The sequence below is a fragment of the Bos javanicus genome, chromosome 3 (genome assembly GCF_032452875.1).
Source record: "Bos javanicus breed banteng chromosome 3, ARS-OSU_banteng_1.0, whole genome shotgun sequence".
NCBI lineage: Eukaryota > Metazoa > Chordata > Mammalia > Artiodactyla > Bovidae > Bos > Bos javanicus.
The window spans coordinates 30,684,172-30,711,677 of record NC_083870.1 but is presented as its reverse complement, the minus strand read 5'-3'; the positions used below and the strand labels follow the sequence as shown (position 1 = coordinate 30,711,677).

The 27,506-nt window shown below is 40.0% G+C and overlaps 1 protein-coding gene across 4 annotated transcripts in view; it reads right to left on the bottom strand.

Moving 5' to 3' along the window:
* Positions 1 to 27,448, bottom strand: part of SLC16A1 (solute carrier family 16 member 1) — a 33,900-nt gene extending 6,452 nt beyond the window's left edge. Inside the window, exons 1-5 of one of the 4 annotated variants that reach the window (XM_061410793.1) lie at positions 25,830 to 25,981; positions 9,662 to 9,760; positions 8,163 to 8,423; positions 3,362 to 3,505; positions 1,480 to 2,346 (exon numbers count right to left, since the gene is read on the bottom strand). In XM_061410793.1, the coding sequence (XP_061266777.1) occupies positions 1,480 to 2,346; positions 3,362 to 3,505; positions 8,163 to 8,379 (1,228 nt within the window). In that variant the 5' untranslated portion in view covers positions 8,380 to 8,423; positions 9,662 to 9,760; positions 25,830 to 25,981. Of the gene's footprint in view, positions 1 to 1,479; positions 2,347 to 3,361; positions 3,506 to 8,162; positions 8,424 to 8,950; positions 9,041 to 9,661; positions 9,761 to 25,829; positions 26,121 to 27,360 lie in introns of those variants that run through there. The other 3 variants (XM_061410794.1, XM_061410795.1, XM_061410792.1) reach the window with 3 other exon arrangements.
* Between the last annotated feature and the right edge of the window lie 58 nt (positions 27,449 to 27,506).

The following is a 27,506-nucleotide window of genomic DNA, read 5'->3' as shown; positions in this document are numbered from 1 at the left end:
CAGGAAGGTTTTTATCTTAAAAAAAAATTTTTATGACTGCACCAGGTCTTCATTGTGGCACACAGGATCTTTAGTTGCGGCATGCAAACTCTTAGTTGTAGCATGTGGGATCTAGTTCCCCAACCAGGGATTAAACCCAGGCCCCCTGCACTGGGAGCAAGGAGACTTAGTCACCAGACCACCAGGGAAGTCCCAGGAAGGCTTTTCTTAAAGTGTAAACTTAACCAAGACTTACAGGATAAGAGTTAATCTAGGAGAAAGGAGATGGGAAAAGGATCCGGGCAGAGAACAGCCGGTGCAAAGGCAGGTGGTAGGAGGAAGCACCAGGTGAGAGGGGATGCACAGAGAGCAAACTGGGTGGTAGGAAATGAGGCTGGAGAAGGTGGGCCAGGCCAGGCAGGTACCAGGAGCCACAGTAGGGAATTTCATCTTCACCCTAAGAACGCGGGAAGTAACTGGAGTGTCCTAAGAGACTGGAGAACAGCTAGAGTGGATATGGGTAAAGTTAGAAGGCTACTGATAGAAGATATGGGTAAGAGCAGTAGTTCTGATGGAGGAAAAATGGGCAGATCAGATAGAGATTTAGGAAGGAAAAATGGACAGGATTTATAGTCTCCTTAGGTATAGGGAGGGCTTCCCTAGTGGCTCAGATGGTAAAGTGTCTGCCTACAATGTGGGAGACCCGGGTTCAGTCCCTGGGTTGGGAAGATCCCCTGGAGAAGGAAATGGCAACCCACTCCAGTACTCTTGCCTGGAAAATCCCATGGACGGAGAAGCCTGGTGGACTACAGTCCATGGGGTTGCTAAGAGTCAGACACGACTGAGCGACTTCACTTAGGTACAGGGAGGAGAGAGGGTAGAAAAGTTCTGATGGGTCAGTAATGGGTCTTTTGTTATGTATCCTTCCCGACTTTATACTGTATAATCTGAAAAGCTGAGTCGCATCCAGAAGTCGAAATTATTGTTGTATTTTGTATTAATGATAATTTTTAAATGTAAACTGGTTAGCATTCTTGAGAGAATAATACATCAGGTTTTATAGTCACTCACGAGCTGTGTGATCCTGGGCAAGCAAGTAATTTCACTTTCAGAAGCCTCTATTTCTTGGTTTATAAAATGAGGACAGTAATAGTTCAACATCATAGACTTGTAATATATGACAGAATATAGAAAATGATCAGTAGGACAGTCCCTGGTATACTATAGCCCTCACCTACTGTACCCATGGTACCTACTGTTATTTTTAAATATTTTAATAAATATGTGTTTGAAGTAGTTTTTATTCTTCTTTCAATCTGATGATTCACCTTAATTCAAGTATTTGAGCAATTATGATATGATAAACACCATGTCACACTGAGGATACAGAAATGAGAAGGACTATCAAGCAGCCCACTGACTTTTGTTTCCATCACCTTCCCAATCTTCTCTGCCTGTTTTATGTTAATAGAACCATAGAAATTGGGAGACATACTATACCTAAAACTGGTGGTCCCAGGAGGACAGGACAGCACTCCACAATGGTCACCAATCCCACAGCACTGGAGAATCTCTGGGGTCCCACAAGGTCCATCAGCGTTTCAAACAGTACTGAGCTGAGCCACCCAAAAGCAAATCCAAAGAATCCCGCGTAGATACAGAGCTCTATATAGGTAGAGGATAAAGGTGCTGCCAGATGACACAGTCCATTTGCGATAATAGATGCGGCAAAAAAATACTGAACTCGAGGTCTTATCCACTTTGTGTTGGCTACAAGTCCCATAGAAGGTCTGGCTACCATGTCAACAAAAGCCAGAATGGAAAGAAGGAAGGCAGCCTTCTCACTAGAGTAATGCTTACTCTTGCCATAATTGCTAAGAAAGACCAATGGTGTAAATAGTCCAAAAAACATGAGCACATTTCCAGACAGGTAAAGCAAAAAGCCTCTGTGCTTGAACAGGCTTAAGTCCAGGAATGTATTAAGTGTTTGGAAGATTGATTTTTTCTCTTCTTTGGGGTTTCCTCCAATGAGATCTGTATTTGCATCACTTGCCCCCTTTTTCGTCTCATATTTTCCAGCTTCCTGAAGGGATCCTTTAGACTTCTCTTTCTCTGCAGTGGTTGGCTTGGGCCCTATTGGTCTCATCAGAGCTCCAGCCACACAGCAGTTTAATAGTAAGCCCCCGAGAATTAGGAAGCTTCCTCTCCAGCCGTAGATCATAAAGAAAGCCTGGTTGAGGGGGGCCAGGGTAGAGAGGAACACAGGGCTGCCTGCCATGGCTAGTCCATTTGCCAGCGGTCGTCTCTTATAGAAATACTTGCCAATCATGGTCAAAGCCGGATTTAAGTTGAAGGCAAGCCCAAGACCTGGGGAGAAGAAAAAAAAAGAATCATATATTACAATAAATGTCAGAGACATATTTTGCATTACTTAACCAGACAAAGAAATTAAAATAAGAGGTATATAATTCAAAAAGATAAAAATAAAATGGAAAGATATTCTGTGCTCATGGACTGGAAGAATCAACATTGTCAAAATCTCCTTATTACCTAAAGAAACCTACATCTTCAGTGCAATCTCTATCAAAATCCCAAGGACATTTTCCACAGAAATAGAACAAAAAAATTCTAAAATATATATGAAACCTCAAGAGACCCACTGTTCATCACAGCATTATTCTTCCTCTGGGGATCTTCCCCACCCAGGGATCAAACACGCATCTCCTTCATCTCCTGCACTGCAAGCAGATTCTTGACCGCTGAACCACTGGGGAAGCCCAATTGATAAATATATGCAACTGAATACTACTCAGCCATGAAAAAGAACAGAAAAAATTTGCTATTTGCAACAACATGGATGGACTTGGAGGGCATTATGCTGTGAAATAAGTCAGACAGACTAAGGCAAATACTGTATGTTACCAGTTATACGTGGAATCTAAACAATACAAACTAGCAAATATAACAAGGAAAAAACAAGACTCAGAGAACAACCTGGATGTTGTACCAAATAATTCGTGCTTTATGTTTAATACTCTCTGGTGCTCCAATAGATGTCTATTCCCTGGTAAGAGGAATAGGTAATAAAATAGTAACCGGTGACCACTCTTGCAACAAACTGCAGAACACATTTTATCTACAACCATTGACTATTCTTAGGACAAGAAATAAATGATTTCTTTCAATTCATTCATTTATTCAACAATGTATACCTATGGTATGACAGCAATTTCTTTAAAAATTCTTTCTATTGCTCTTAAATTGCTTGTCAAAATGATAATCAGCTAATTTCTATGAGGGACTTTCAAAATATCTGAAAGACCAATGTAGGTGAATACCAAATAACCAGCAATATTAATATATTGAAAATGAATCAACTCACCTCCAATGACTCCAACAGAAAAGTAAAGTTCCTGCACAGTGTTACAGAAGGAAGCAGCAATCAAGCCACTGCCTGACAAGATGCCACCAACAATCATGACTGGACGACTGCCATATTTATTCACTAGGACACTGCTGATAGGACCTAAAAGATAACCAAACGTTCAGTAGTACACAGGCACTGATCACTGCATTAAGTGACAAGTCCTCCAAAATTAGCAGACACACAAAGGCAATGATAAGAATATTGCTACCTATCATTATTTCATAGTCTTATAGGTATGTGTGCTGGAAAATAAAGATGGTAAAAGAATCATTAACTCTGTACCTTCTCTGACTTGAAACACTGGATGGAATTTTACTAAAATATAAGACTCTAGCCTATCCTTAATCTTTCTCTTATAAGGCAGAATAGGCTGAAAACACCTTGATAACATGTTCATAGGCTTCTTGATTTATCAAGGATATGATCAACACATATTTAGTAAGTTTGCTCTATATTTTTGGACAGGCAGTCTGATGAGATAATGTGGTTTGTGTTATATTTTTTAAAAACAAGAAAAAGCAAAGGGAAAAATAATTATTTTTTCCAAGTTCAGTAGTTTTGTGATTAGGACATCTAAATTTAAAACAAAACTGTTCCTAATTACACCTATATATCTCAGGTACTGAATTGAATGCCTTTCAACCTGGTTCTATGCTTATATTTTGTGGTATCAAAACTATGAAAAAATGTTCGTAGGAGAAGATTTAGTCAGATAATGGTCAAACCATCATCAGGTCTAACAATGCAAACAAGATTAAATTTTCTCAGCTAAAGATATGCATACAAAAAAATCAGTTTTTCCTTAACGTGAGAGAAGAAACCAAATAAATGTGTAGTGTTATAAGAATCACGAAAAGATTTTGTGCATTTCATGTATTTTTCAAATACAAAAAAATCAAATGGCCTCTCTCTACTTGAAATTGTAACTCCCCTTTTAAGTCTTAATTATGTGTCTTATCCAAAGCAAACAATGTTTCAAAAGCTGTTACACAACTTTTAAGTAGACTAACAATATTTGTTGATTACAAACTTGAATGACATTCCACATTCACTGAATTTCATTTATTACAAGAATACTTACATCCCTACTTGGTGGCTCTGGACATGACAACTTTGTTTACATGACACCTGGTTAAGGCAGATGACTACAAAAAGAAAGGGTCACTGCAAGGGTCATCAGGGAAGGGGACACAAGGAGAAGAACTGATATTTGAACTTGCAACATCACAAAGCCAGCAAGAACCAAGTTTCAAAACTATCCCGTTTTCTCTCCATTACATATGTGTTTCTGGAACTATGGTTTCAGAGTTACAAAGCAGAAGACATACAAATTCAAATTTTTCTTCCATTAGCACAGTAAATTCTTACATTATTCTGTTTATTCTATCTTAGCTCCTGAGAAGATAGTAAGTCTATTTTTAAAAACAGAATACACATATTCTGAATATCGTATGTATATACCATATGTATGGGGCTTCCTTGGTGGCTCAGACAGTAAAGCGTCTGCCTGCAATGCGGGAGACCCGAGTACGATCCCTGGGTCAGGAAGATCCCCTGGAGAAGGAAATGGCAACCCACTCCAGTATTCTTGCCTGGAGAATCCCATGGATGGAGGAGCCTGGTAGGCTACAATCCACGGGGTCGCAAAGTCGGACACGATTGAGCGACTTCACTTTTTTTTCCCTATACCATATGTATATGTATGTACGTTCAGTTGTGTCTGACTCTGTGGGACCCCATGGACTGTAGCCTGCCAGACTCCTCTGTGGGATCTCCCAGGCAAGAATACTGGAGTGGGTTGTCATTTCCTTCTCCAGGGGATCTTTCCAACCCAGGAATCAAACCCAGTCTCTTGCATCTCCTGCATTGGCAGGCGGATTCTTTACCAGTGTGCCACCTAGGAAGCCCTGTATACATGTATACAAGCCATGTATATATGTATACATACATACAATAAACACGCAAGAAGTAATTAAAGCTTTTGATATCCTAGTATTTCAGAGGACCAATTCTCTTTAAAAGGCTGGGTCAAGAGATGACTGCAAGAGAGAATTCAGCCTCAACCACGGATGTGTCTAAAGAAGTTTTCATCAAACTTTTAAGTCACTTCATGAAAATATTAGGCCACGGCTGGTTTGGAAATAATTTGAATTTACAGTTTATATATGATGAAAGAATTAAATACTGAAAAAATATCATTAGTCATTAAACAGATTTTTGTATAATCAGAGTTACAAAGCCCACAAAGACTGCCACATTGTTGACACTGTGAAGTAAAAGTAAAATGCTGTAAAGTTTGAAGTATTTTAAGTTAGGAATGTTAAGATGACATTACTGTGGAACTAAAAATATGTAAATTCATACTTTCATGTTAAAAAAGAGGAAAAAAAATCCAGCAACCCAAGAGTAGGTAACTGTAGGTAACTAAGATCCTATCCTTTAAAAATATAATTTAACAAGAACCAGTATGTATCTGTGAACCAAAGCACACAAAAAGAAATTAAGAAGAGAAAAGGAAGGAAGGAGGAAGGCAGGCAGGCATGAACCCTAAACCACTCCTAAAGCAAAATGATTAGGGTTGAGGGAGTGGCCCAAATGCACAAGTTAAAGGTTAAGGCAGTTTTAAAAATAATTCTTAAAGGGGCCAACCACCTAGGAGCCAAACAAAACAAAATAACCATTTGGTAAAAATTATGCCACGAGGTTCTTGATATGCAATTCGTCTTTCAGAGTTATTTCAGGAAGGATGACCCCAATTAGCTATCATTAAAAATAGAGAAGGGTACAGTTTATAGGCCTATTATAACACAGATTCAAAGAAATGTGCTAGTTATCTCTGGGTGAAAACAAGAAACTGTTCTCCCAAAAGAAAAGTGTCATGTGCAATCAGCACTACTGACATCACTTACTTCTGATGCAAAATGCCAACAGCTTTCAAGCTCTTGCTCTCAGAATTACAACATGTGAACCTGTTGTTTGTAGTCAGCTTAAAAATACTCTGAACACCTGGAGTACCTCTAGATAATATCAATTTCTTCAAGCCATCAGAGTCAAAATCTGATTAGAAATCCTAGCAGATGGAGTTCAGAGCCTCCAAAATTAATGGTTCTCAGAAGCTAGAAAATGTCCAAAATCCCTTTTAATTTCTCTGGACTCATGAAAAAAAAGTAATATAATAATAAAAAAAAAAAAGTACTTAATCTTATAACAGACAAAACAAACATGCATTCAGAATTTAAAAAGCACAGAAACATTCTGCAGAAAAAAAAATAAATCTTGGATCTCCATTCCCACTTTATGTCCCCTTAAGGCAGCCAGCTTACCCTTTTTCTGTGCAATGAGATTAAGCACTGAACTAAATTATGACTTCAAATACTTATTCCTGTTTCATGAGTTGTTTACATTATTGTCTCAACAGGATTACAGACTTTTCAAGGGAGAAATCAAGATCAGTGTCCTCTATAACTTAGACCTAGCCTAGTGAGGAATATGTGTGTACAGCTTGATAATATGGGTTAAAATATACATATATATATTGGTGGAATCTGCCACCAATTTAGAAGCCTAAAGCTAAGGTTTTACAGATGAAATACAGAATCTCTTTAAAGGCCTTATGTGAAAATAATTTGAGGTACTAGTGAAAGTCGCTCAGTCATGTCCGGCGACCCCGTGGACTAATACAGTCCATAGAATTCTCCAGGTCCGAATACTGGAGTGGGTAGCATTTCCCTTCTCTCTTCTTGGGATCTTCCCAACCTAGGGATCAAACCTAGGTCTCCCGCATTGCAGGTGGATTTTTTTACCAGCTGAGCCACAAGGGAAGCCCAACAATATTGGAGTGGCTAGCCTAGCCCTTCTCCAGTGGATCTTTCCGACCCAGGAATCGACTGGGGTCTCCTGCATTGCAGGTGGATTCTTTACCAACTGAGCTATTAGGGAAGTTCCTCTGAGGTACTAAATTATCATTAAAAAAAAAAAGCGAAAGCTTGGCTACATAATCAACATGTGAGCTGTCAATCCCAGTAAATAAATACACTTAACTTTAGAATCTCTGCTAACTAAGCAACTACTTATTATTATGAGAGGTTTTGACTTTTATATGTTAAATTGTGATTTGATGTTCCAAGGCAAACAAATAACCCCAGTTATTTTAAATGATGTTGAGGTAAGCAAGTTACTCTCCACATTTCCTTCACTCCTTTACAACATGTGGAAGAAAACAGAAGGGTAAAAAATGATAAAACTTAAGCTAAGATGCAGCTGAAATGCTGTAGAACTAATTACATCACAAGGAACAAAACAAGGAGGGGTTTATCCAGTTCTTTAATTCTAACACCATGAAAAGATTTTACGTGAGACTTTGAACTGTGATAGTCAAGTTAGCCTGATTTACTTCAATCCTCCCAACATCAATTAAAAAGAATTTTTATTTACATTTATATCAAGAATCTAGCAGAAGCAATAAGCAAAATCAGTTGTGCACATGAAATTTTTCTAAGAGCTTTAAGTCCAATGATACTGAGCTGGAACAAAACCTAACAATTTCTTATTTCTGTTTTTGGAATACTATAGTGCAACAAGCAAAGCAAGAGTTGTCATTGTTAATTAAAATTAAAACTGTGATTATTTTAAACACAAAGCTTTAAGGAGTATGATTTCAAACCTCATGAATAAAACATTTTTTTAAAAGTTACCTAAAACAAAGTATCTGGTTGCTTAGTGAAAATCAAAAAATCAGGCCTTAGTGGATACTCACCTCCACCATACATGACAGCCAACATGATGGAAGATATCCATGACACTTCACTGGTGGTGGCATTAAATATACCTTCAATTTCTTTGAAGAACACAGTAATAGATTTGGGGAACGCATAAGAGAAGCCGATGGAAATGAAAGCTCCAATTACCACTGCCCACCCCCAGCCTCCATCTGGGGGGGTGTATCCAACTGGACCTCCAACTGCTGGTGGCATTGTAAATGTTGATAAATTCCAAAATGCAGTTCAAATCCAAGTATCTATACAATACAAAATTTAAATGCAATGTCAGCAATAAAGCACTCCCATCTAGAACTCCCAACAACAAAGTACACTTTACACGTAGCTCTCAAGTAACAGAACTATTTTTCAATACTCTATGAAGGTTCTAGGTTTTAATACAGGCTTTGTAAGTTTTTCCCCTTTCTCGTGCATTCTTCAATACTCTTTCTCTTATTAATATGCTGACTTAAAAGTAACAGGAAGTAGGCACCTGACTTACTAGATACATAGCAATTTGCAAAATACAAGATCATTCTGAACACATAAGAATTGCATTTAATGAGCTGGAAAATAATTTCAAAAAGTTTCCTTTTATCTATCTAATTTCTTTGGTTAAACTCCTAAACATATAAGTTGAACTATAAAGTCAAAAGATAGTAGTTTCAAATAAAAGATTATTCCTTTTTCTTGAAGCTACCCATTACTAATATTTAGCAAGGTTTAGACTGTTAGATTTTGAATAGTTTTGGAAAAGATGGGAGTGGGTGTTTGATAGTAGGCTTGCCTGTTTTCTCATGAAGGTCTCTTTTATTTTAAGCCAGCTTCCACCCTATGTTTAACTCATCCTACAACAGTATGTGAGTATGTCCACTTCAAATTATCTTCAGTCAGACTGTATTACTACAATAAATATAGGTCATAGATGACAAGCTCACTCTTGGCTGCAGCATTCTTTAGTCTAAAACACAAATCCCTAACTTCACACTGTAGGAGCAGTATATTGGTTATCTTCTAAATACTGTTCTTTCCAATCCATCTGAACACTTCCAATCTGATTTAAGACACTGGACATTGTAGGGTAAGGAAGAAGACAGTCCCAAAGGAAGGTTTCTGTAAAGGCAAGGATATAGTTTCCTCACTTCTACAACATTGCACTAAAGGTTCTAAGCCAGCTTGTGCAGGCAAGAGAAAGAAATTACAGGCATAAAGACTAGAAAGGAAGAAGTAAACCTGTCTTCATTCACAGATGAAAAATTGTCTATGTGCATAATGCTAAGAAATAAAAAAAGTATTAGAACTAAAAATGAACTTAACTAGATAGATCTCAGGATATAAGACCAATAAATTGAAATCAACTCGTTAAGCCAATTTTGAGTTTTCCTTTCATCTAATTGGGCTTCCCTTGTGGCTCAGCTGGTAAAGAATCCATCTGCAATGTGGGAGACTTCGGTAGGGAGGGTTGGGACATCCCCTGGAGAAGGGAAAGGCTACCCACTTCAGTATTCTGGCCTGGAGAATTCCACAGACTAAGTCCAAGGGGTCACAAAGAGTCGGACATGACTGAGCGACTTTCACTTCACTTCACTTTCTTCATCTAATTATGAAAAAAAAAAAAAAAACACTTGAATTTTTTCAATCAAAGAAGCACTAAAAGATTAATCTGCCTCAGAATGTTTACACACAGAGAAACCCACAGACAGTAGAGTCACTTAACACATCAAGCTCTGACTCGAACAGCTAATTCATGCTGGACATGATTAAACTTTGAGCTTAGCTGCCAGCTACAATTTGTCCCAGTTAGTTACAGCAGTTACAATTTTTAGTCACTAAGACTTGCCTCATCATGTTAATAATATCTTATCCCATTGTGTAAAAATTAAGATTTAAAACTTGAAGCTTTAAAAAGATTCATTAGGAAATAAGTACAAGAAATAAGAGTATCCAAATTTTGAAAGAAAGAACACTTCAAAACCCAGACATGGATTCAAGAGTTCTGCCACCACCCAAAAAATGCTTGTCCTTCCTAACTTAAAAATTCTGACAGTACATAATAGAAGGTGTGTAGTATCATCTAAACAAACTATTTTCTTTCAAACTGACCAAACTTGAGCTATGAACAAAAGGGTTCATTCAAAAAGTAAAATATGTGAGCAGGCTTCCTTGTACAGTATTCACAGCCCCAGTGAGAAGAGGGAATGCGCAAGTCCAGAGGTGAAAAGAGATTAAAGTTTTATATTTTAATCCTTACAGTGTGCACAGTAGCCTTCTTATTAGCTATTAGTTTATGACTCTCCAGTAGTTGCCTGATAGTGATAGGAAGATTTTTTTTTTTTTTAAGTGATAAGATAATGAGAAAGTTCTTCATCAATTGACTGGGAAAGAATAGGAAACAGTAAATAATCCTAACTTTTCTTAGCAATGATGGTGGTGACAAGAACCACCTTCTAGATTTTCTGATTTCTCTCCTTTTCTCATAACTCTCAGGAATTGTGCAAGTAAACATTTGGAAATTCAAAGTTGAGCTTCCTACCCTTCATGCTCTGCCCCTACTCTAGAAGAGTTATAAAAGCCCCTGCAAATAGTATTCATTATGTTCTCTACACTTTTTCCATCAACATTTCAAACAACATTTTAAACACTTTTAGGAAATGACAATGGCCCGTATGTGAACTTAAAAGAGCAGAAAGTACCTAAAACCAATTATCGAAAAGAATTTGTTACTAAGTGTAGACCAGTTTTACATACCAAATTCACATAGAACATTCAAATCCAGAAAGGCTGATTAACTGAAGCTATTGATGCTGAAGTAGCCAATCTACTGCTCTTTATAACTGACCCCCAGTCCAGCTTCACGGCTTTCAGAACCACTTGCCCCAAGGTAGACCGCAAGATTCAAGGTCTAGGAAACCTCCTTTGCCTTTTCTATTTTAAATGGAATACAATGAAGAAAACCAAAACAAACTTTTTTAAAAAAACTACAAACAACCAGAAGGCACCAAAGAAAATGAGAAAGGAGGGAAAGGGACAGGGCATAATCTTTTTTTTTCCCCCTGCAAGATCTTAGTTCCCTGGCCAGGAAACACCAAGCCCTACCCACTGGACTGCAAGAGAATTCCCAGGATACAACTTTTAAAAGAAGGTCATAGCTGTTCAGGACAAAAACTGGTTAGAACAGATCAGGCCCAAGATGGTGGAAGTTTCAACTTCATGGATGTTGAGCATTCTTACACATTCATTATTACATATTAGCATACGCTACATGAACACACCCATACATGCTATAACAGTTCTAAGGTCAACCATAAAAGACCAAAGAGTCGGTGGTGACCCAATTTCTAAACATCTTTGCTCCTTCCCCACAAAAAAATGGAGTAATCCTCCCCCATAGTGAAATTAGCCAGCCCATAAAAACTAACACCCCATACCCTGGGGCCGCTCTCACATTCTGATACAGCCCACACTCTATGGAGTGTTATCTCCCAGGGCTGCTCTTGCCTTTTGAGATGGACCACATTCTATCTGTGGGGTATGTATCTCCCAGGGCATCTTACCTTCTGAGATGGCACATACTTGTCTATCGAGTGTTTATCTCCTTAATGGGCTTCCCTGATAGCTCAGTTGATAAAAGAATCTGCCTGCAATGCAGGAGACCCTGGTTCAGTCCCTGGGTTGGGAAGATCCCCTGGAGAAGGGAAAGGCTACCCACTCCAGTATTCTGGCCTGGGAAATTCCATGGACTGTATAGTGCATGGGGTCACAAAGTGGTGGACACTACTGAGCAGCTTTCACTTTATCTTGAATAAAACTGTTTTCCCACTTAGTTCTGGGGCAGAGCCTCTTGCCTACCAGTTTGTATCCTTCCAAGCATCCTATTCTTAAATCTGTTTCTTGTCAATTGCTTTTCCTCTCACTGAATTCCTTCTGCACTGAGACAGAAAGAACCTGAGTTTCATTACATCCTGAGACCAAGTGTGTGGTTTCAGCTGAGAGATTGTGGATTTGTTCAGTTCAGTTGCTCAGTTGTGTCCAACTCTTTGTGATCCGACTGCAGCACGCCAGGCCTCCCTGTCCATCACCAACTCTTGGAGTTTACTCAAACTCATGCCCATTGAGTTGGTGATGCCATCCAACCATCTGTCCGTCCCCTTCTCCTCCCGCCTTCAATCTTTCCCAGCATCAGGGTCTTTTCAAATGAATCAGCTCTTTGCATCAGGTGGCCAAAGCATTGGACTTTCAGCTTCAACATCAGTCCTTTCAATGAATATTCAGGACTGATTTCCTTTAGTTTGGACTGGCTGGGTCTCCTTGTAGTCCAAGGGACTCTCAAGAGTCTTCTCCAACACCACAGTTCAAAAGCATCAATTCTTCAGCACTCAGCTTTCTTTATAGTCCTAAACCAGAGTTTGTGTGTTCAAGTCCCATCTGAGAGGTATGTATGGGTTCGAGGTGTGCAGTTTCAAAAGGATAAATACTACTGTAACTGATTAGGCCAACACTCCGCAGTTTTGAAATGCATGATTTTTGATCAAATGGCATATAAAGAACTTTTAAGAATCTCCCTTATCATTCAAGGTAAACCCAACCAATATTATAAGAAATTATACATAACACCCTTGAAGAGAAATGAACTATTTCCTAGCCAGAATGCTTCAGAATACATGAAAATTGATTCTAAATCTTGTTTTTAGTTTAACACATATTTATAATTCCCAAAATGTCAACATTCATTACTAATTATTTACAGATTTAAAAATAATTTACATGATCAGATCATCCTACAAATAAGGTTTTTTATCTACAGCAATTCTAACCAGATATGTTGTTGGAAAAAGAGATTTTAATGGTCAGCTTCTTCAGATGATTGTGTATATTCTCTGATATGTTACCCAAAGTTGAGAAGTGATGCCTCCTTGAGACCTCCCCTGACTTCCCAAGTGCAGGTTCAAACAGTTGCTAATCAGGAAAGGGAGAAAATGAAGAAACCAGGATCAGTCAAGAAACAACAGTTCAGTTCAGTTCAGTTGCTCAGTGTGTCCAACTCTTTTCAACCCCATGGACTGCAGCAGCCTTCTCTGTCCATTACCAACTTCCGGAGCTAGCTCAATCTTATGTCCATTGAGTCCATGATGCCATCCAACCATCTCGTCCTTGTCCCCTTCTCTGCCTGCCTTCAATCTTTCCCAGCATCAGGGTCTTTTCCAGTGAGTCAGTTCTTCACATCAGGTGGCCAAAGTATTGGAGTTTCAGCTTCAACATCAGTCCTTCCATGGAACACCCAAGACTGATCTCCTTTAGGATGGACTGGTTGGATCTCCTTGCAGTCCAAGGGACTCTTCAAGAGTCTTCTCCAACACCACAGTTCAAAAGCATCAATTCTTTGGAAACAACAGTGTTCAATACTATACAGTAGCTCTTTGATATTGCTATAGTGACCCCATTTTACAAAGGTGAATCTGAACTTTCTTGTATCTTCTTTTAGAAATGAGGATAAAAGCTTTATAATATAGAAAACTGATGAAGCTGATCATATCTGCAAATAGTCAAACATACAAACTTAAAGGGAATGAATATATTTACATGTGTATATTTATAGTATGTAGATACTGACTTCAAAAAGAAAAACATGAAGTTCATTAGCTATTAAATATACCATCCAAGAAGAAAAGTAAACTACAGTAGGAGATTAAACCCTCTTGTCTATAACAATTTCCTGTGTGTCATGCTGTATTTCTTATCCATTTCACTCTTGCCACTATCCAAGCACAAACTGTGGTACAACTTTATGAACTATATCATCCCAAAGAACAAGGGTTAGTTTTTATTAGTGCAATAAAAAAAAGCATACTGTTAATAAAGATTCTTTCAGAGGCAGGATTTTAGGGTCATTAGATCCCAAGAGGATCAACTGTCAATATGCTAAATCATCAAATTTCATCTGATTGTTATTGCAATTAAGACTTTCAAAATTATGAACTGTATAATCACTTAAAAGTTATATTAGGATACACACCACTTTTTTGCTTTCATATAATAAAATGTGAGTGCCCCCCCATTGAAAAGCCGTAAACAAGACAGGCATGGTCCCTGCCATTGTAGAAATTAGATTCCAAGGAAGAAAGAAAACAAACAGGTAAACAAATTAAGTAAACTAAATATGTTCTGCTGCTGCTGCTAAGTCGCTTCATCATGTCTAACTCTGTGCGACCCCAGAGACGGCAGCCCACCAGGCTCCTCTGTCCCTGGGATTCTCCAGGCAAGAATACTGGAGTGGGTTGCCATTTCCTTCTCCAATGCACGAAAGTGAAAAGTGAAAGGGAAGTCGCTCAGTCATGTCCGACTCTTAGCGACCCCAAGGACTGGAGCCTACCAGGCTCCTCTGTCCGTGGGATTTTCCAGGCAAGAGTACTGGAGTGGGGGTGCCATTGCCTTCTCCGAAATATGTTCTAAGTATACCTAAAACTTTACAATGGTTGGAGGTTGGGAAGGGGAGATAACATCCTCTTTCCACATCCTTGTTGTTTGACTTCTTCCAACGAACATACGTTGCTTTATAATAAGGAAAACAGAAAGCAGCAAAGTTTTAAAAGATGACGAAGTTATATGTGCTTATGTGACTAAAAACGTTAAATGTACCTGTCATTCTATCATCCTCATGTAGTGAAAAGTGAAAGTTGCTCAGTTGTGTCCGACTCTTTGCGACCCCATGGAGTACAGAGTCCATGGAATTCTCCAGGCCAGAATACTGGAGTGGGTAGCCTTTCCTTTCTCCAGGGTATCTTCCCAACCCAGGGACTGAACTCAGGTCTCTCGCATTGCGGGCAGATTCTTTACCAGCTGAGCCACTAGGGAAGCCCTGGTGTAAGCCCTCGTGTAAGTTAGTTACATTTAATGTAAATTCTAAACTTCTTTCTAGGATAGTCATGCATAAACACAAAAATAAACATGAGACTGTATTTCATGCTTTATAGCCTGCTTTTCCTATTCAATGTCTGAAGCATTTTTTGATACGTGCCTAGTTCTGTAACTTTTTTTGGCTACACTATGCAGCATGCAAGGTCTTAGTTCCCTGATCAGAGATTGAACCCATGCTCCTGCAGGGGAAGCATGGAGTCCTAACCACTGGGCTGCCAGGGAATTCCCTCTAACATTTTTTTAAAATAGTGTTATTCTATTCTGTGGATGTACCATACTTTAAAAAAAAAAAAAATCACCTATTGTTGAGCACATAGATTGTTACATGGAATTTCTACAAAATTCTAACGTTTTTAATTCATATTACAAAAAATAAAAGGAGCCTATTTTTCACTCTTTCATTGTATTTTGTGGCAAAAGCATTTTAAAACTAAGAATCACACTAATATTCAGAACTCTGAGAACAGTATGTCAAAAATGTTAAGGTTCACTTTAGACAGGCAATAACATTTTTTTCTACATTAAAAAAGAAGCTAGTGCTCCAATATAAAAGTCTTTGGATTAATTTAGGGCTGAGCATGAATTAAAATCTTTGGGTAAAGGTGGACATCTACTCAAAGAAATAGCAAATTCATTTTTTAAAAAAATATTTATTTATTTTTGGCTGTGCCCTGTCTTCAGATGCTTGCAGGCTTTCTTTCTCTAGTTGCAGGCACTCTCCAGTTGCAGAGCAAGGGTTCCGAGGGCTTCTCACTTCGGTGCTTCTCTTGTTGCAGTTCATGGCTCCAGAGCATGGTCTCAGTAGTGCACAGGCTGAGCTGCCCCACGGCATGTGGGATCTTCCTGGATCAGGAATCAAACTTGTGTCCCCTGCACTGGCAGGCAAATTCTTAACCAATGGATCACCAGGGAAGTCCGACAAATTCATTTTTTACTTTTCACTGCAAATTCCTAACTTGCAGAACACTATCCCACCTCAGTGTGGTTAGGCATCTGGGCTACCCTCAAATGTCACACCACAGAGAAGCTAAAGTACTATATATCTGTATATAAGTATTTTAGAAAATAGCAGCATAATTAACTAAACAAAAAACCATGAGATCAAGTTAATTTAAGTACTCTAACACTGGGGCTTACATATGGGGTTAAGGAGGCAAATGAAGATGTCCAAAGATTAAAAAATAACTTCTCTGGGGGAATACCCTGGCGGTGCAGTAGTAAGGATGCTGCACTTTCACTGGTTTAACTGCTGTGGCAGTTATTTGCTCATTAAAAAACAAAAAAGAACTCATGGATATTTCAAAGCTTTTAAGACACAGTTGATACTCACAAGAGGCGCCAATGCTTTAGGATACCTTAAAGATCAATTCAGAAACAAAAGCAAAGACAGGAGTATAAATGTGTTCCAAATCCAGAAGCATTTAGTAATTTTCAAAAGTGAAATTATTTTTCATTAATACCATAATTATAAGTTTATTTAATGCTAAAAGTCTATTTCAGTCCACTAATATCATTACTGTTTTTCTGAATATACCTTGCCACGTGAAATTAATGGCCTCTATGACAACTTAACTCAATGCTTCTTGGCTGCTGCTGCTGATGCTAAGTCACATCAGTCGTGTCCGACTCTGTGCGACCCCACAGACAGCAGCCCACCAGGCTCCTCTGTCCCTGGGATTCTCCAGGCAAGAATACTGGAGTGGGTTGCCACAGCATGCTGAAAAAAACTAACAGAATAATTCCCACATTTGTTTCTTTCTTTGTAAGTAACTATTTCCCTCATTAGCTTAGGTGTGTGCTTCTAGATCTTGAATTAAAGACAGAAGCTATTGTTTCAACTTATAAAAAAGCTAAGGAACTCCCTGGCAGTCCAGTGGTTAGGATTCCATGCTTTCAGTGCCAGGGGACACGGTTTGGTTCCTAGTCAGAGAACTAAGCTGGGTGCAAAGCAAAACAAACAAAAACAAAACAAAACAAAAAACACCAACTAATCCCTCCTCCAGGACCAAATGATATTAGGATTCAAAGAATGTGACTTTCCCAGTTTTTGAGGGTGCAGGAAAAATATGAAACAAAGAACCCTCCAGTGATGTTATGCTTTCTGTGTTAAGAAACACAGGCAGAAAGGTATTTTGTTTCAGCACATAGAGCTTACCTGATCAGTCTCACTTTCTGAGTTATTACTACAGCAGATTTTGTCTTTTTTTTTTTTTTTTTTAGTTCTACCAGTTTATTGCTACCAACCTGTGACCCTCCACCCTCATGCACACATGCTCAGTCATGTAACCCCATGGACTGCAGCCTGCCAGGCTCCTCTGTCCATGGACTTTTCCAGGCAAGAATACTGGAGTGGGTTGCCATTTCCTTCTCCAGATTTTGTCTTCTTTAATGTTTCATTTTCACTTGATTCCAGCAGATTAAGAAAGTTGGAGGCTGTGTCCTCCAAAGGTAGGTTTTGCTTGGCAGAATTTCAGGCTATATTTTGGAATACCTTTATATGTTGTTTTCTATAGCACTACAAATATATATTCAACAAATCAATATCTAAGTGGGCCATTTCAGTTTATTATTATATGACCTACCTTGTTCCAAAATCTAAAGAAGAAACATAGTGGACTGAATTAAAATTATAATTAGACATACTGTCAAAACAGTGTCATTTATGTTACACTTTGAATATAAATGAATATTTGAATACAGTTAACGATATTTCTGTTAGACTCTACTTCACTACCAGTATTCTGAAGCTTAATGGGGAAAATTACAAATTATTAACAGATAAACAACAAAGAAAGCTTTTCCTTTTCTTGCAAAAGGCTGAGTTGAACTTCTCACAGTGATAATTAACACTATACTTAGTTTCATATTAAAAAATTTTTTTTGAAACCTAGAAGCAACAAAGTAATATGTGGACATTTCATTTCATAGCTTTATTTTCATCCTAAAAGTTTCAAGCCATATTTTAAAATATGTATTTCTTCATCTTTTAGTGAGTTCTTGTATACATATTTGTTTAGTAAATATCCTTTGAATTGAGTCTGAACTTCATTACTGTGCTACATTTGACCCTCATTATCTCAAAGAACCAAGTTCAATTTTCTTACTTGTCTTATTAGTACAGTCAAACTACATAAGAGTATTGAAACTGAGTACTCTTTGGCATTAAAGCATTATCCACCGTTCTCAAATGTTTGTTTACAAAGCTTTTTAAGACTAGACACTAAAGATGTATCAAAAAAGTCAGCATTATCACCTCAAAATATACTATAATTAAACTTAAATACCCTTTTTAATTGCTGACAATATAATTTTATGTTCTAAGATAATAATCAGTTCCTTTATTAGAAATACGTAATTTTCAAGTGAATGTTTTATTTTCCCAGAAACAGGTAATTGTTAAGCCATTTCTCTGCCCTTTGCTACATCAAGTAGATATACATCTAGGAGATGGAGACAGTAATTTTAAAAATATGCTTCCTGAATACAAGGGAAAATTATTCTGTCTCAATTTGTGACACTCATTTTATTCTCCCTTAGCATATTTGTTAATGTTTAGTCGAGTTGTTTAAGTCATGTCCGACTCTTTGCAACCCCATGGACTGCAGCATGCCAGCCTTCCCTATCCTCCTTGATCTCCAGGAATGTGATCAATCTCATGTCCACTGAGTCAGTGTTGCCATCCAGTCATCTCATCCTTTGTCATCCCCTTCTCTTCTTGCCCTCAATCTTTCCCAGCATCAGGGTCTTTTCCATGTGTTAGCTCTTCACATCAGGTGCCAAAGTATTGGAGCTTCAGCTCCAATTGGAATTCATATTCCAATGAATATTCAGGACTGATTTCTTTCAGATTGACTAGCTTGATCTCCTTTCGGGCCAAGGGACTCTCAAGAGTCTTCACCAGCACAACAATTCAAAAGCATCAATTCTTTGGCACTCAGCCTTCTTTATGGTCTGACTCTTACATCTGTACATGACTACTGGAAAAAACCATATGGACCTCTGTGGGCAAAGTGATGTCTCTGCTTTTTGATACACTGTCTAGGTTGGTCAGAGCTTTTCTTCCAAGAAGCAAGCGTCTTTTAATTTCATAGCTACAGTCCCCCTTTGATCCCTAGGTCAGGATTTATGATTTAGTACACAGAAGTCGATGGCCAAAAAATTTACTTAACTGACATCATGAGTTGTGTGCTGTGTTGCATCACAGGTTCTGGCTAACTTCATTCTCACATCAGAAGTACAGGAGTTAGGAGCAGGAGTTCTTAGCTTTTTTGGTGCCACAGATTAAATTCTAAATTTTACACAGAGGTCAATGAAGTTTTTCCCCAACCAAGTTCATAGCCTCCTTGAATTCCTTCCAACATGGAGTATCAACCTGCATATCTCAGGTTAAAACCTCTGATTGGGGAATAGAAGAGAAAGTTAATAAAGTAAAAAGCTTTGGTTCTCAGAAGCTCAATAAGGCAATTTACAAAAGCTCTGTTATTATCCAAAACAACACACTAAAACAGTGTCATCAGGTCTTCATTCATTCAATAATCTTCAGAAGATTTATATAAGAAGAGCAAAATCAGAGGGAAGAAATATTTTTCAGTGAATGATCAAATATGAAGCTTACACTGCCTGTATATTTTGAGGAATTTCTCCTTTATATGAAGGCTAAATCACTGTAATCAAATCAGATTCAATGTTATGAGTAGTTGTAATCAGCAATAGGGTAGTTTGGACAACCAGAGGGGCTAGATCTCACTGTTTCTGCATAAATGGTGAGTAGCACTCTTCAGTGACTCAGCCCATGCAACCAATAACACTGTTGTGGCTGTGAACTCATGTAGTTATTGTGCATAATGTACCCCTAGAAGAGAAATCACCATTTCAATAGGATTGTAACTGCTCTTTTAATCACTTCTCTGCAAGACACCACAGCTCACAAGTCACCTATTCTAGTCTTTCTGCCATAAATCCATTATGAAATGGATCCTACAACCAAAAAGAAAGAGGGGAAGCAGAAGGGGAAGAGGCATAAGAAGAGGGAGAAGGAGGAGGAGGAGGAGAAGAAATTACAGAGGAAAAAAGAAATATTTGTCGGGGAAAATTAAAAGATGAATAACATACAACTTAAAAGGTCATGCTGCTGCTAAGTCACTTCAGTCGTGTCAGACTCTGTGTGACCCCATAGACGGCAGCCCACCAGGCTCCCCTGTCCCTGGGATTCTCCAGGCAAGAACACTGGAGTGGGTTGCCATTTCCTTCTCCAGTGCATGAAAGTGAAAAGTAAAAGTGAAGTTGCTCAGTCGTGTTCGACCCTCAGCGACCCCATGGACTGCAGCCTTCCAGGCTCCTCCATCCATGGGATTTTCCAGGCAGGAGTACTAGAGTGGGGTACCACTGCCTTCTCCTAAAAGGTCATGGTACTAATCTAATAATGACAACAGCCTAAACTAGGGGTGGGGTGGGATGGGAAAAAGTGGACATAAGAGATAACCAAAGGAAGAAGGGGTTGACACTTAAATGCATTTGGTAGGGAAGGAGCCCACTAGAGAAGTATTAAAATGACTCAGATTTTAAGCCTGGCTACCTGGAGTAATCAATCCCTGTCCTCAAGGAATTTAAAACCTGTAATCTGGTTACAGCTAGAGGTTTAGATTTGGTAGTAAGTGATTCTACCAGAAATTCCTTCAAACCTATTGTAACAGATAAGCTCTGCAAGAAAGAACAAAGACCAAAAGAATCCTGCCAATTTAAGAAATTCTAAATGTTCCAAATACTAAAAGCCATTTGAAACATTAAGGACAAATGCTAAAAAACATTCTAATAAAATATGTACTGGCTTTCAAAGAAAATATACCTTGGTACCTTTAAATACATTTCTCCAAAAAGACAGTATTGCAATCATATATGATATGATATGATATTGTGCTTCCCTCGTAGCTCAGTCGGTAAAGAATCTCCCTGCCAATGCAGGAGACCTGGGTTCAAGTCCTGGGTCAGGAAGATCCCCTGGAGAAGGCAATGGCACCCCACTCCAGTACTCTTGCCTGGAAAATCCCATGGATGGAGGAGCCTGGTAGGCTACAGTCTATGGGGTCACAAAAGTCAGACATGACTGAGCGACTTCACTCTCACTCATGATATTATATTAAGCACATAAATTTTTAACTTGCCCTTCCTATTCAAACTAACTCTTTTTTGTAGAGGTATTCTAGCTACTCAGTTAAGACAGAGGGACTTCCCTGTGGTCCAGTGGTTAGAATCTACTTTGCAATGCAGGGGACATGGACTTGATCCCTGGTCAGAGAATAAAGATCCTACATGCCTCAGAGTAACTGAGCCTGCATGCCACAACTAGAGAGCCCAAGTGCCGCAACTAAGACTCAACACAGCCAAATAAATAAATAAATATATTTCTTTTAATTAAGAAGGAATGTTAGAATTAAACTGCCATTTGCAAACCACCAATGAAATAACAGAATTAGGCCATCAAGATAGCAGTATGAGGGACAAACATCATATTGCCCCCAATAGAAATACACACCATCACCTATGAATTATATTTGCCTTTTCCACCACACCATACCTCCTCTCAGAAATCAAACCTCAATCTAGCTACCAGTTTACAGAAAATACAATAGAACATGTTAAACTAGGACATGTTAAATCTATACCAGTGGGACACATTCAACACAATCCAGAATGAGGGAAACTGCATAAAAATAACCTGGTACCTTCAACAAATAACTTAAGAGGAAAATAAGAAAAAAGGGAATACATACCAACCAAAAGTAATGTGTGGTCTTATTTGGATCTCAAATCAAACTGATCAATTATTTTGAAACAGTTTAGGAAAATGTGAATACTGCTTGGTTATTTGGTGATGTTAATATTTAAAGGCAGAACAATGGTTATGGTTGTTTCTTTAAAGCGTCATCTTGGTTTTTTTTAAGGAAGAGTTACTTTAAAAGTTTTTTAATTTATTTTTTGTTGTGCTGAGCCTTCAGTGCTTCACGGTTTTCTCTAGTCGTGGCAAGCAGAGGCCACTGTCAAGTTGTGGTGCTCGGGCTTCTCATCGTGGTGGCTTCTCCTGTTCAGAGCACCTGGTCTAGAGCCTAACTGCTTCAGTAATTGCGGCTCCCAGACTCTGGAGCACAGGCTCAATAGTTGTGGTACAAGGACTTAATTGCTCTGCAGCATGTGGGATCCTCCGGAGTTCAGGAATCAAACCTGTGTCTCCTGCATTGGCAGGCAAAGTCTTTATCATGGAGCCACCAGGGAAGCCCAAGAGTTATATCTTCTAGGGATATACTAAAATATTTACAGGTGAAATACCTCTATCTGTTTTGCTTCACAATAATCTAATAGGGGGCAGAGAGAAGTAAGTAGGAGTACAGATGAAACATTGGCTGTTTGAAACTTCAATTGGGTATTGAAAGTTGCCATAATAAATTGTATAGAAGGGGAAAAAATCACTAACTGCAAAAAGACTTTTCCAATCTTTACCAGCTGAACAGCCCTGGGGCTAGTCACATAACCTCTTAGTGTCCACATTGGGTAGATGGAGAAAAAAAAAAACAAAAACCTCATATTTGCTCAAGCTAGAAACCTGGGAAATATTTTTAACTTCTCTGGCTTTCCCTGTCTCCCACATATGGTCTTATCATTGAATCCTGTCTGTTTCCCTCTCTCTTCCATTTTCCCCCTACTGTCCATTTTGTCCATCACTGTGATCTCACAAAATTCCAAAAGCCTCCAACCTGTTCTCTACTTTGTAATCAGAGTGGTATTTCTAAAATTCAGTCTGATTGTGCCCTTCCCAACCCCATTTATAACCATTAAACTTGATTCATTTAGCTTCAAGAGCACTTCCTTAAATCTTTTTACTTAGTCCCTTCTTTACTTAAAATGACTAAGGCCTTTCATTATCTGATATTGCCCATCTCTCCAACTCCCATCTTTCTGTGTTCTCTGTGCTCTATTTTTATGCTTTAGCAAAACTCTTTTAAGTTTTTCTAATGTACCCTGTATTCTGACTGCAGCTTCAGTACTCAGATCTGGAATGCTCTTTTCACTATTACTCTCTGGCTTTAGCTAACTCCTATTCATCCTTCAAGTCTCAAGTTAAATCGCATTTCCTTGGAGAGGCATACCTTTGCTTCTATACTAAGCTGGGAGTTATCTCACACCTACATAATACAGTATTTGTTCCCATAGGAACCTCTACTTCCTCTATTACGTACTCAATAGTTGTTTATAAAGAGCATATGTTCTGGTATTTATATCAATATATATTATGCTTTCCAGTTAGACTATAAACTCCAGGAATGATAGGGCTAGAACTTATTTCCCAAACAGGGATCAAACCTGGGCCTCCTGTATTGGGAGTACAGAGTCTTTTTTTTTTTTTTTTTACTTTTATTTATTTATTTGGCTGCACCAGGTCTTAGTTGTGGCATGATAACTCGTAGTTGCAGAATGTGGGATCTAGTTCCCTGACCAGGGATTGAACCTGGGCCCCCTGCATTGGGAACATGGAATCTTAACCACTGGACCACCAGGAAAGTTCCAGGGCTAGAACTTGTTCTTGCTGAATCCTAGGTGTCTCTGAATCCTAGTGGCTGGTAGCCAACAAATCAGGTCCCATCTTCCTAATCCTCTTCTCTAACAAAATGCCATGTAGACATTTGCAGGGACCTAAATCCTTCATAGGAAGGCATATTATGAAGTGGATGGAAAACACAGTTAGAATGAAGGTATAAGTTGGGAAGTTACTAATTATTCAAAATAACTTTTTTGGCATAAGATAATTCATATCTAGGGCTTCCCTGGTAGCTCAGATGGTAAAGAATCTGCCTGAAATGCAGAAGACTGGGGTTCAATCCCTGGGTCGAGAAGGTCCTCTGGAGAAGAAAATGGGCCTGGAGAATTCCACAGATAAGCCTGGTGGACTACAGTCCATGGGATTGCAAAGAGTCAGACATGAATGAATGATTCTCTCTCTCACACACACAGATATTTCATACCTATATTTATAATTTTTAGAGAAAGTTCAGGAGTGCTGAACTCATTAAATGGGAGTCAAAAGTTACATAATTCTCACCTAACCATTAAAGTTTTCAGAACTAAGATCAGAAGTCACTTAACCTCTAACAGTTTCCTAATCTATAAAATAAGGAAAACTGACCACCTGGTCAGTAAGATCTTTTCCGGAGTTATATGAATTAACATTTAAAAGGCCAAGATACGTAAACTATTTAAACACTGATCAGTTGGTTCATCCTATGGTAGCATGAATCTTTTTCCTTTTTAATCTGTTTAGGTATGTTATAGCCTATTATGTTAAGCTTACAACTAAACCTTTAAACCTATTCAGCTATAAAAATATCCCCAGACCATTAACTTGCATTTTTAACAAGGGTCAATGCAGTCCAATGAAAGAACAGCATCCAATCCCTGAATTAATTACTAAAGTTCAACTTGTGTTTAAATAATACCCAATACCTGTTTTAAGGGCTAAATGCCTTAAACTATTTCTCTATGGCAACCTGAAGGCAAAATTGTACCCTAAGGCATAAAACTTGGTCTTATGGGTATTTTTAGTGCCTAACTAAAAAACTACACTAAAATACATATTCTCTGCATCACCTCACTGGGCTGGTAGCAGCCATCAAAATTGCTTATTAATGGCTAATTCCTACTTACACTCTAAAAAACTCACAATTCAGAGTTCACCGTATCATATTCCCCTAGTAACTATATCCACATCTGTTTTATCAGGGCACTGAGGTGTCCACATTTTATTTCAAAACCAGAATAATTTTTGGAAAAACAAGTTTCAAAACTAGTTATGACAGAGCAGATGCCAAGTATAGCACACTAGGAATCTGACTCAAGTAGTACTTTTTTGGGGGGTTAAGATTAATTACAAACTAATTTTGGCAACTGCCTGTCGCATTTGAGTCGTGACAAAGAAATGAAATGTTAAAACGCACGTGGGGAGAAAGTATGTATCTGGAACAAAAAGCGAGCATCATACCGAGTGTAATGCTATGCTTCAGACTCCTCTCCTCAGGGCCGCCTTAAAGTCCCAGAGTGAGGGCGCTGCGGCGGACGTTCCGCAGCCACAGGTTGAATGACAAAGAGTTCCCGTCAGCACGACTCCGGGAGTCTGCCAGTTGCAATGTTCCCTCGGCAAAGTCCACTCAAACCCTGCAGTCACGTCTTGGCTACGGGGACTGCAGTTCCCCCGAGCCACTGCCGCAAGTCACCAGGTGGGACAAGGATTGGCTGGCCGAGGAGGTTGGGGCGGGCGTGCCACGAGTCCAAAATAACTCCCGCCCTGAATCCCTACCCTCGGAGAACACTGCCAGCAGCCTGAAGGCACCACGTGAGTCAACCTCACGTCGTCCCTTTCCCAGATCAAGCATCTCTTGAAGAGCCTACTTAAGACTAGAGGGGAAGCGACTTTCCCAAGGTCACCGGCACCACTACCCAACTCCTCGGCCAGGCCGGTGGCCCGCACCTGACAACGGGGCCGCAGCTCTGCTGAGAGGCGCTGTCCCCAGCGCTTCAAGGTCTCCTTCAGCAACGCTGCGCTCCGAGGCCACGTGGCTGCGGCGGTCCTAAGCCCCCGCCCGGCCGTCCCCCCTCCCCTCGGAGACCAAGCCCTCCACTCCCCCACGCCTCCCTCCAAACACGCGGAGGAAGCAAGGACACCGCAGGGTCCCCGCCAAGCACGCAACTGGCCGTTAACAACTAACCGTTATACGCGGCTCGCGGCGCCTAGCGTGAGCGTGACGCGGCGGCGCGGCTGGAGTTTTCGCTGGGCCCACGGTCCAGGTCGCGTCCTTTGCCGGCTGCCTAGTTCGCTCGTCCGGGCACCCACGCGCCCGGCTAGTCACGTAGCAGCTCGCCAGCACTTTGTCGGGCCCGGCCCGCGAGGCTGCCTTATAACCCGGGGCCGGAGCATGCGCACAGGGGGTGGAGTTGGCCCTCACGGCCACCGCCCCCTCCCCCCTACACTTACACCCGAACCGCGACTCGCGCCTCCACAGCTCTCAGGCGCGCGCCCGCAGAGTCGCTTTCTCTCGCTCGCGCGCGCTGGCGCCCCCCTCCCCGCCACGTGACCCGCGGCCCGGCAAGACCCGCGCGCGGCGCCCCCGCTATGCGGCAGGGACCTTGTAGCCGCGCTCCTCTGCGGAGTCTCCCCTTCGGCCCGCCGTCGGAGGACCTCGGGGTAATCTACTCGCATCTGGGACACCAGCGTCGATCTCACCCTTAGTCTCTGGTGGAGAAAAGGGGAAAACCGCCAAGGATGGATTGGGCGTGCAGCCTGGGGCCTGACTCAGGTGTGGGGGGCGATGGTGCGCGGAGAAGCTGGGAACTGACTGGAAGTGAGGGATTGGGCGGGGTTTGAATGGACGCGGGTGCATCTCGGACCGGGGAAGAGGCCGAAAGCCGGCAGTTTAGAGCGCGGGCTGCGGCCTCGCTTCTTGAGATCAGTGACCTCGGGGAAGTCACTCAAATCCTCAGGGCCTGCTTCCTGCTCTCTGAAATGAAAACAGTAATACAGGCGACCTCATAAGGGCTTTTGGTGATTTTGATGAGAGAATTTATGGAACTTTTTTACATTTGATGAATGGTGAGTATGAACACAGAAGACGGGAGAAAAGAGCTGGTCTGACGGTGGTGACACTGGCCCCACGAGAGGATCTGTGTGTCGGAAATATGAAGAAATGAGACTGCAGAGAGGCCAAATTTTTATGGACGCTGAGGGTTTGGAACAAAATATAATTATAGTTAAAGGTTCTGAAGGGCCGATTATATACTTAGCAGTTCACCTGAACTATCCTCAGGACCCTATGATGTTGAAGTGATCAAATTGAATAAACATGGAGTGCCTCTGATGTCCGAGACTTTTGAGAAGTACCGAAAATGTATGGATCAAGGCGCCTAACTTAAAGATTTTGGGGGGAGGTCGAGTCAGATGGAGATAAACCAACATTGACCAGCACAGGAAGCCTGCGTTCCTCTCCTCCCCTCACCCCTCCTTACTTAATTCTCTTTACAATCCCGAGTGGTTCAGCCTTTTGTTTTGCAAATGAAGAATCTAGATTGTAATGGAATGGGCCCTGAGGGATACGATTCTGAAAGTTTCCAAATACTTTCTCCCTCTCACCCACTCCGCCTCTGTTTCATGCTAGAAAAAGTTTTCAGTAACAGTTCAACATGTTAGAAAACAGCATGGAATCTACAGCCAAGTGCTACTTATGAGCAATAATTGCTTTTTACCTTTGATAAATACAGAGAAGGAAGGCTCTTCAGGTCCTTCAGTTGGTCAGGACTTCAGCAGCACTTCAGGACTGTGACGGGTATAAGCAGCATTCAGGGTAGATGGAAGAGAGTTAGGAAGACAAACTAGGACTGGTTCAGATATG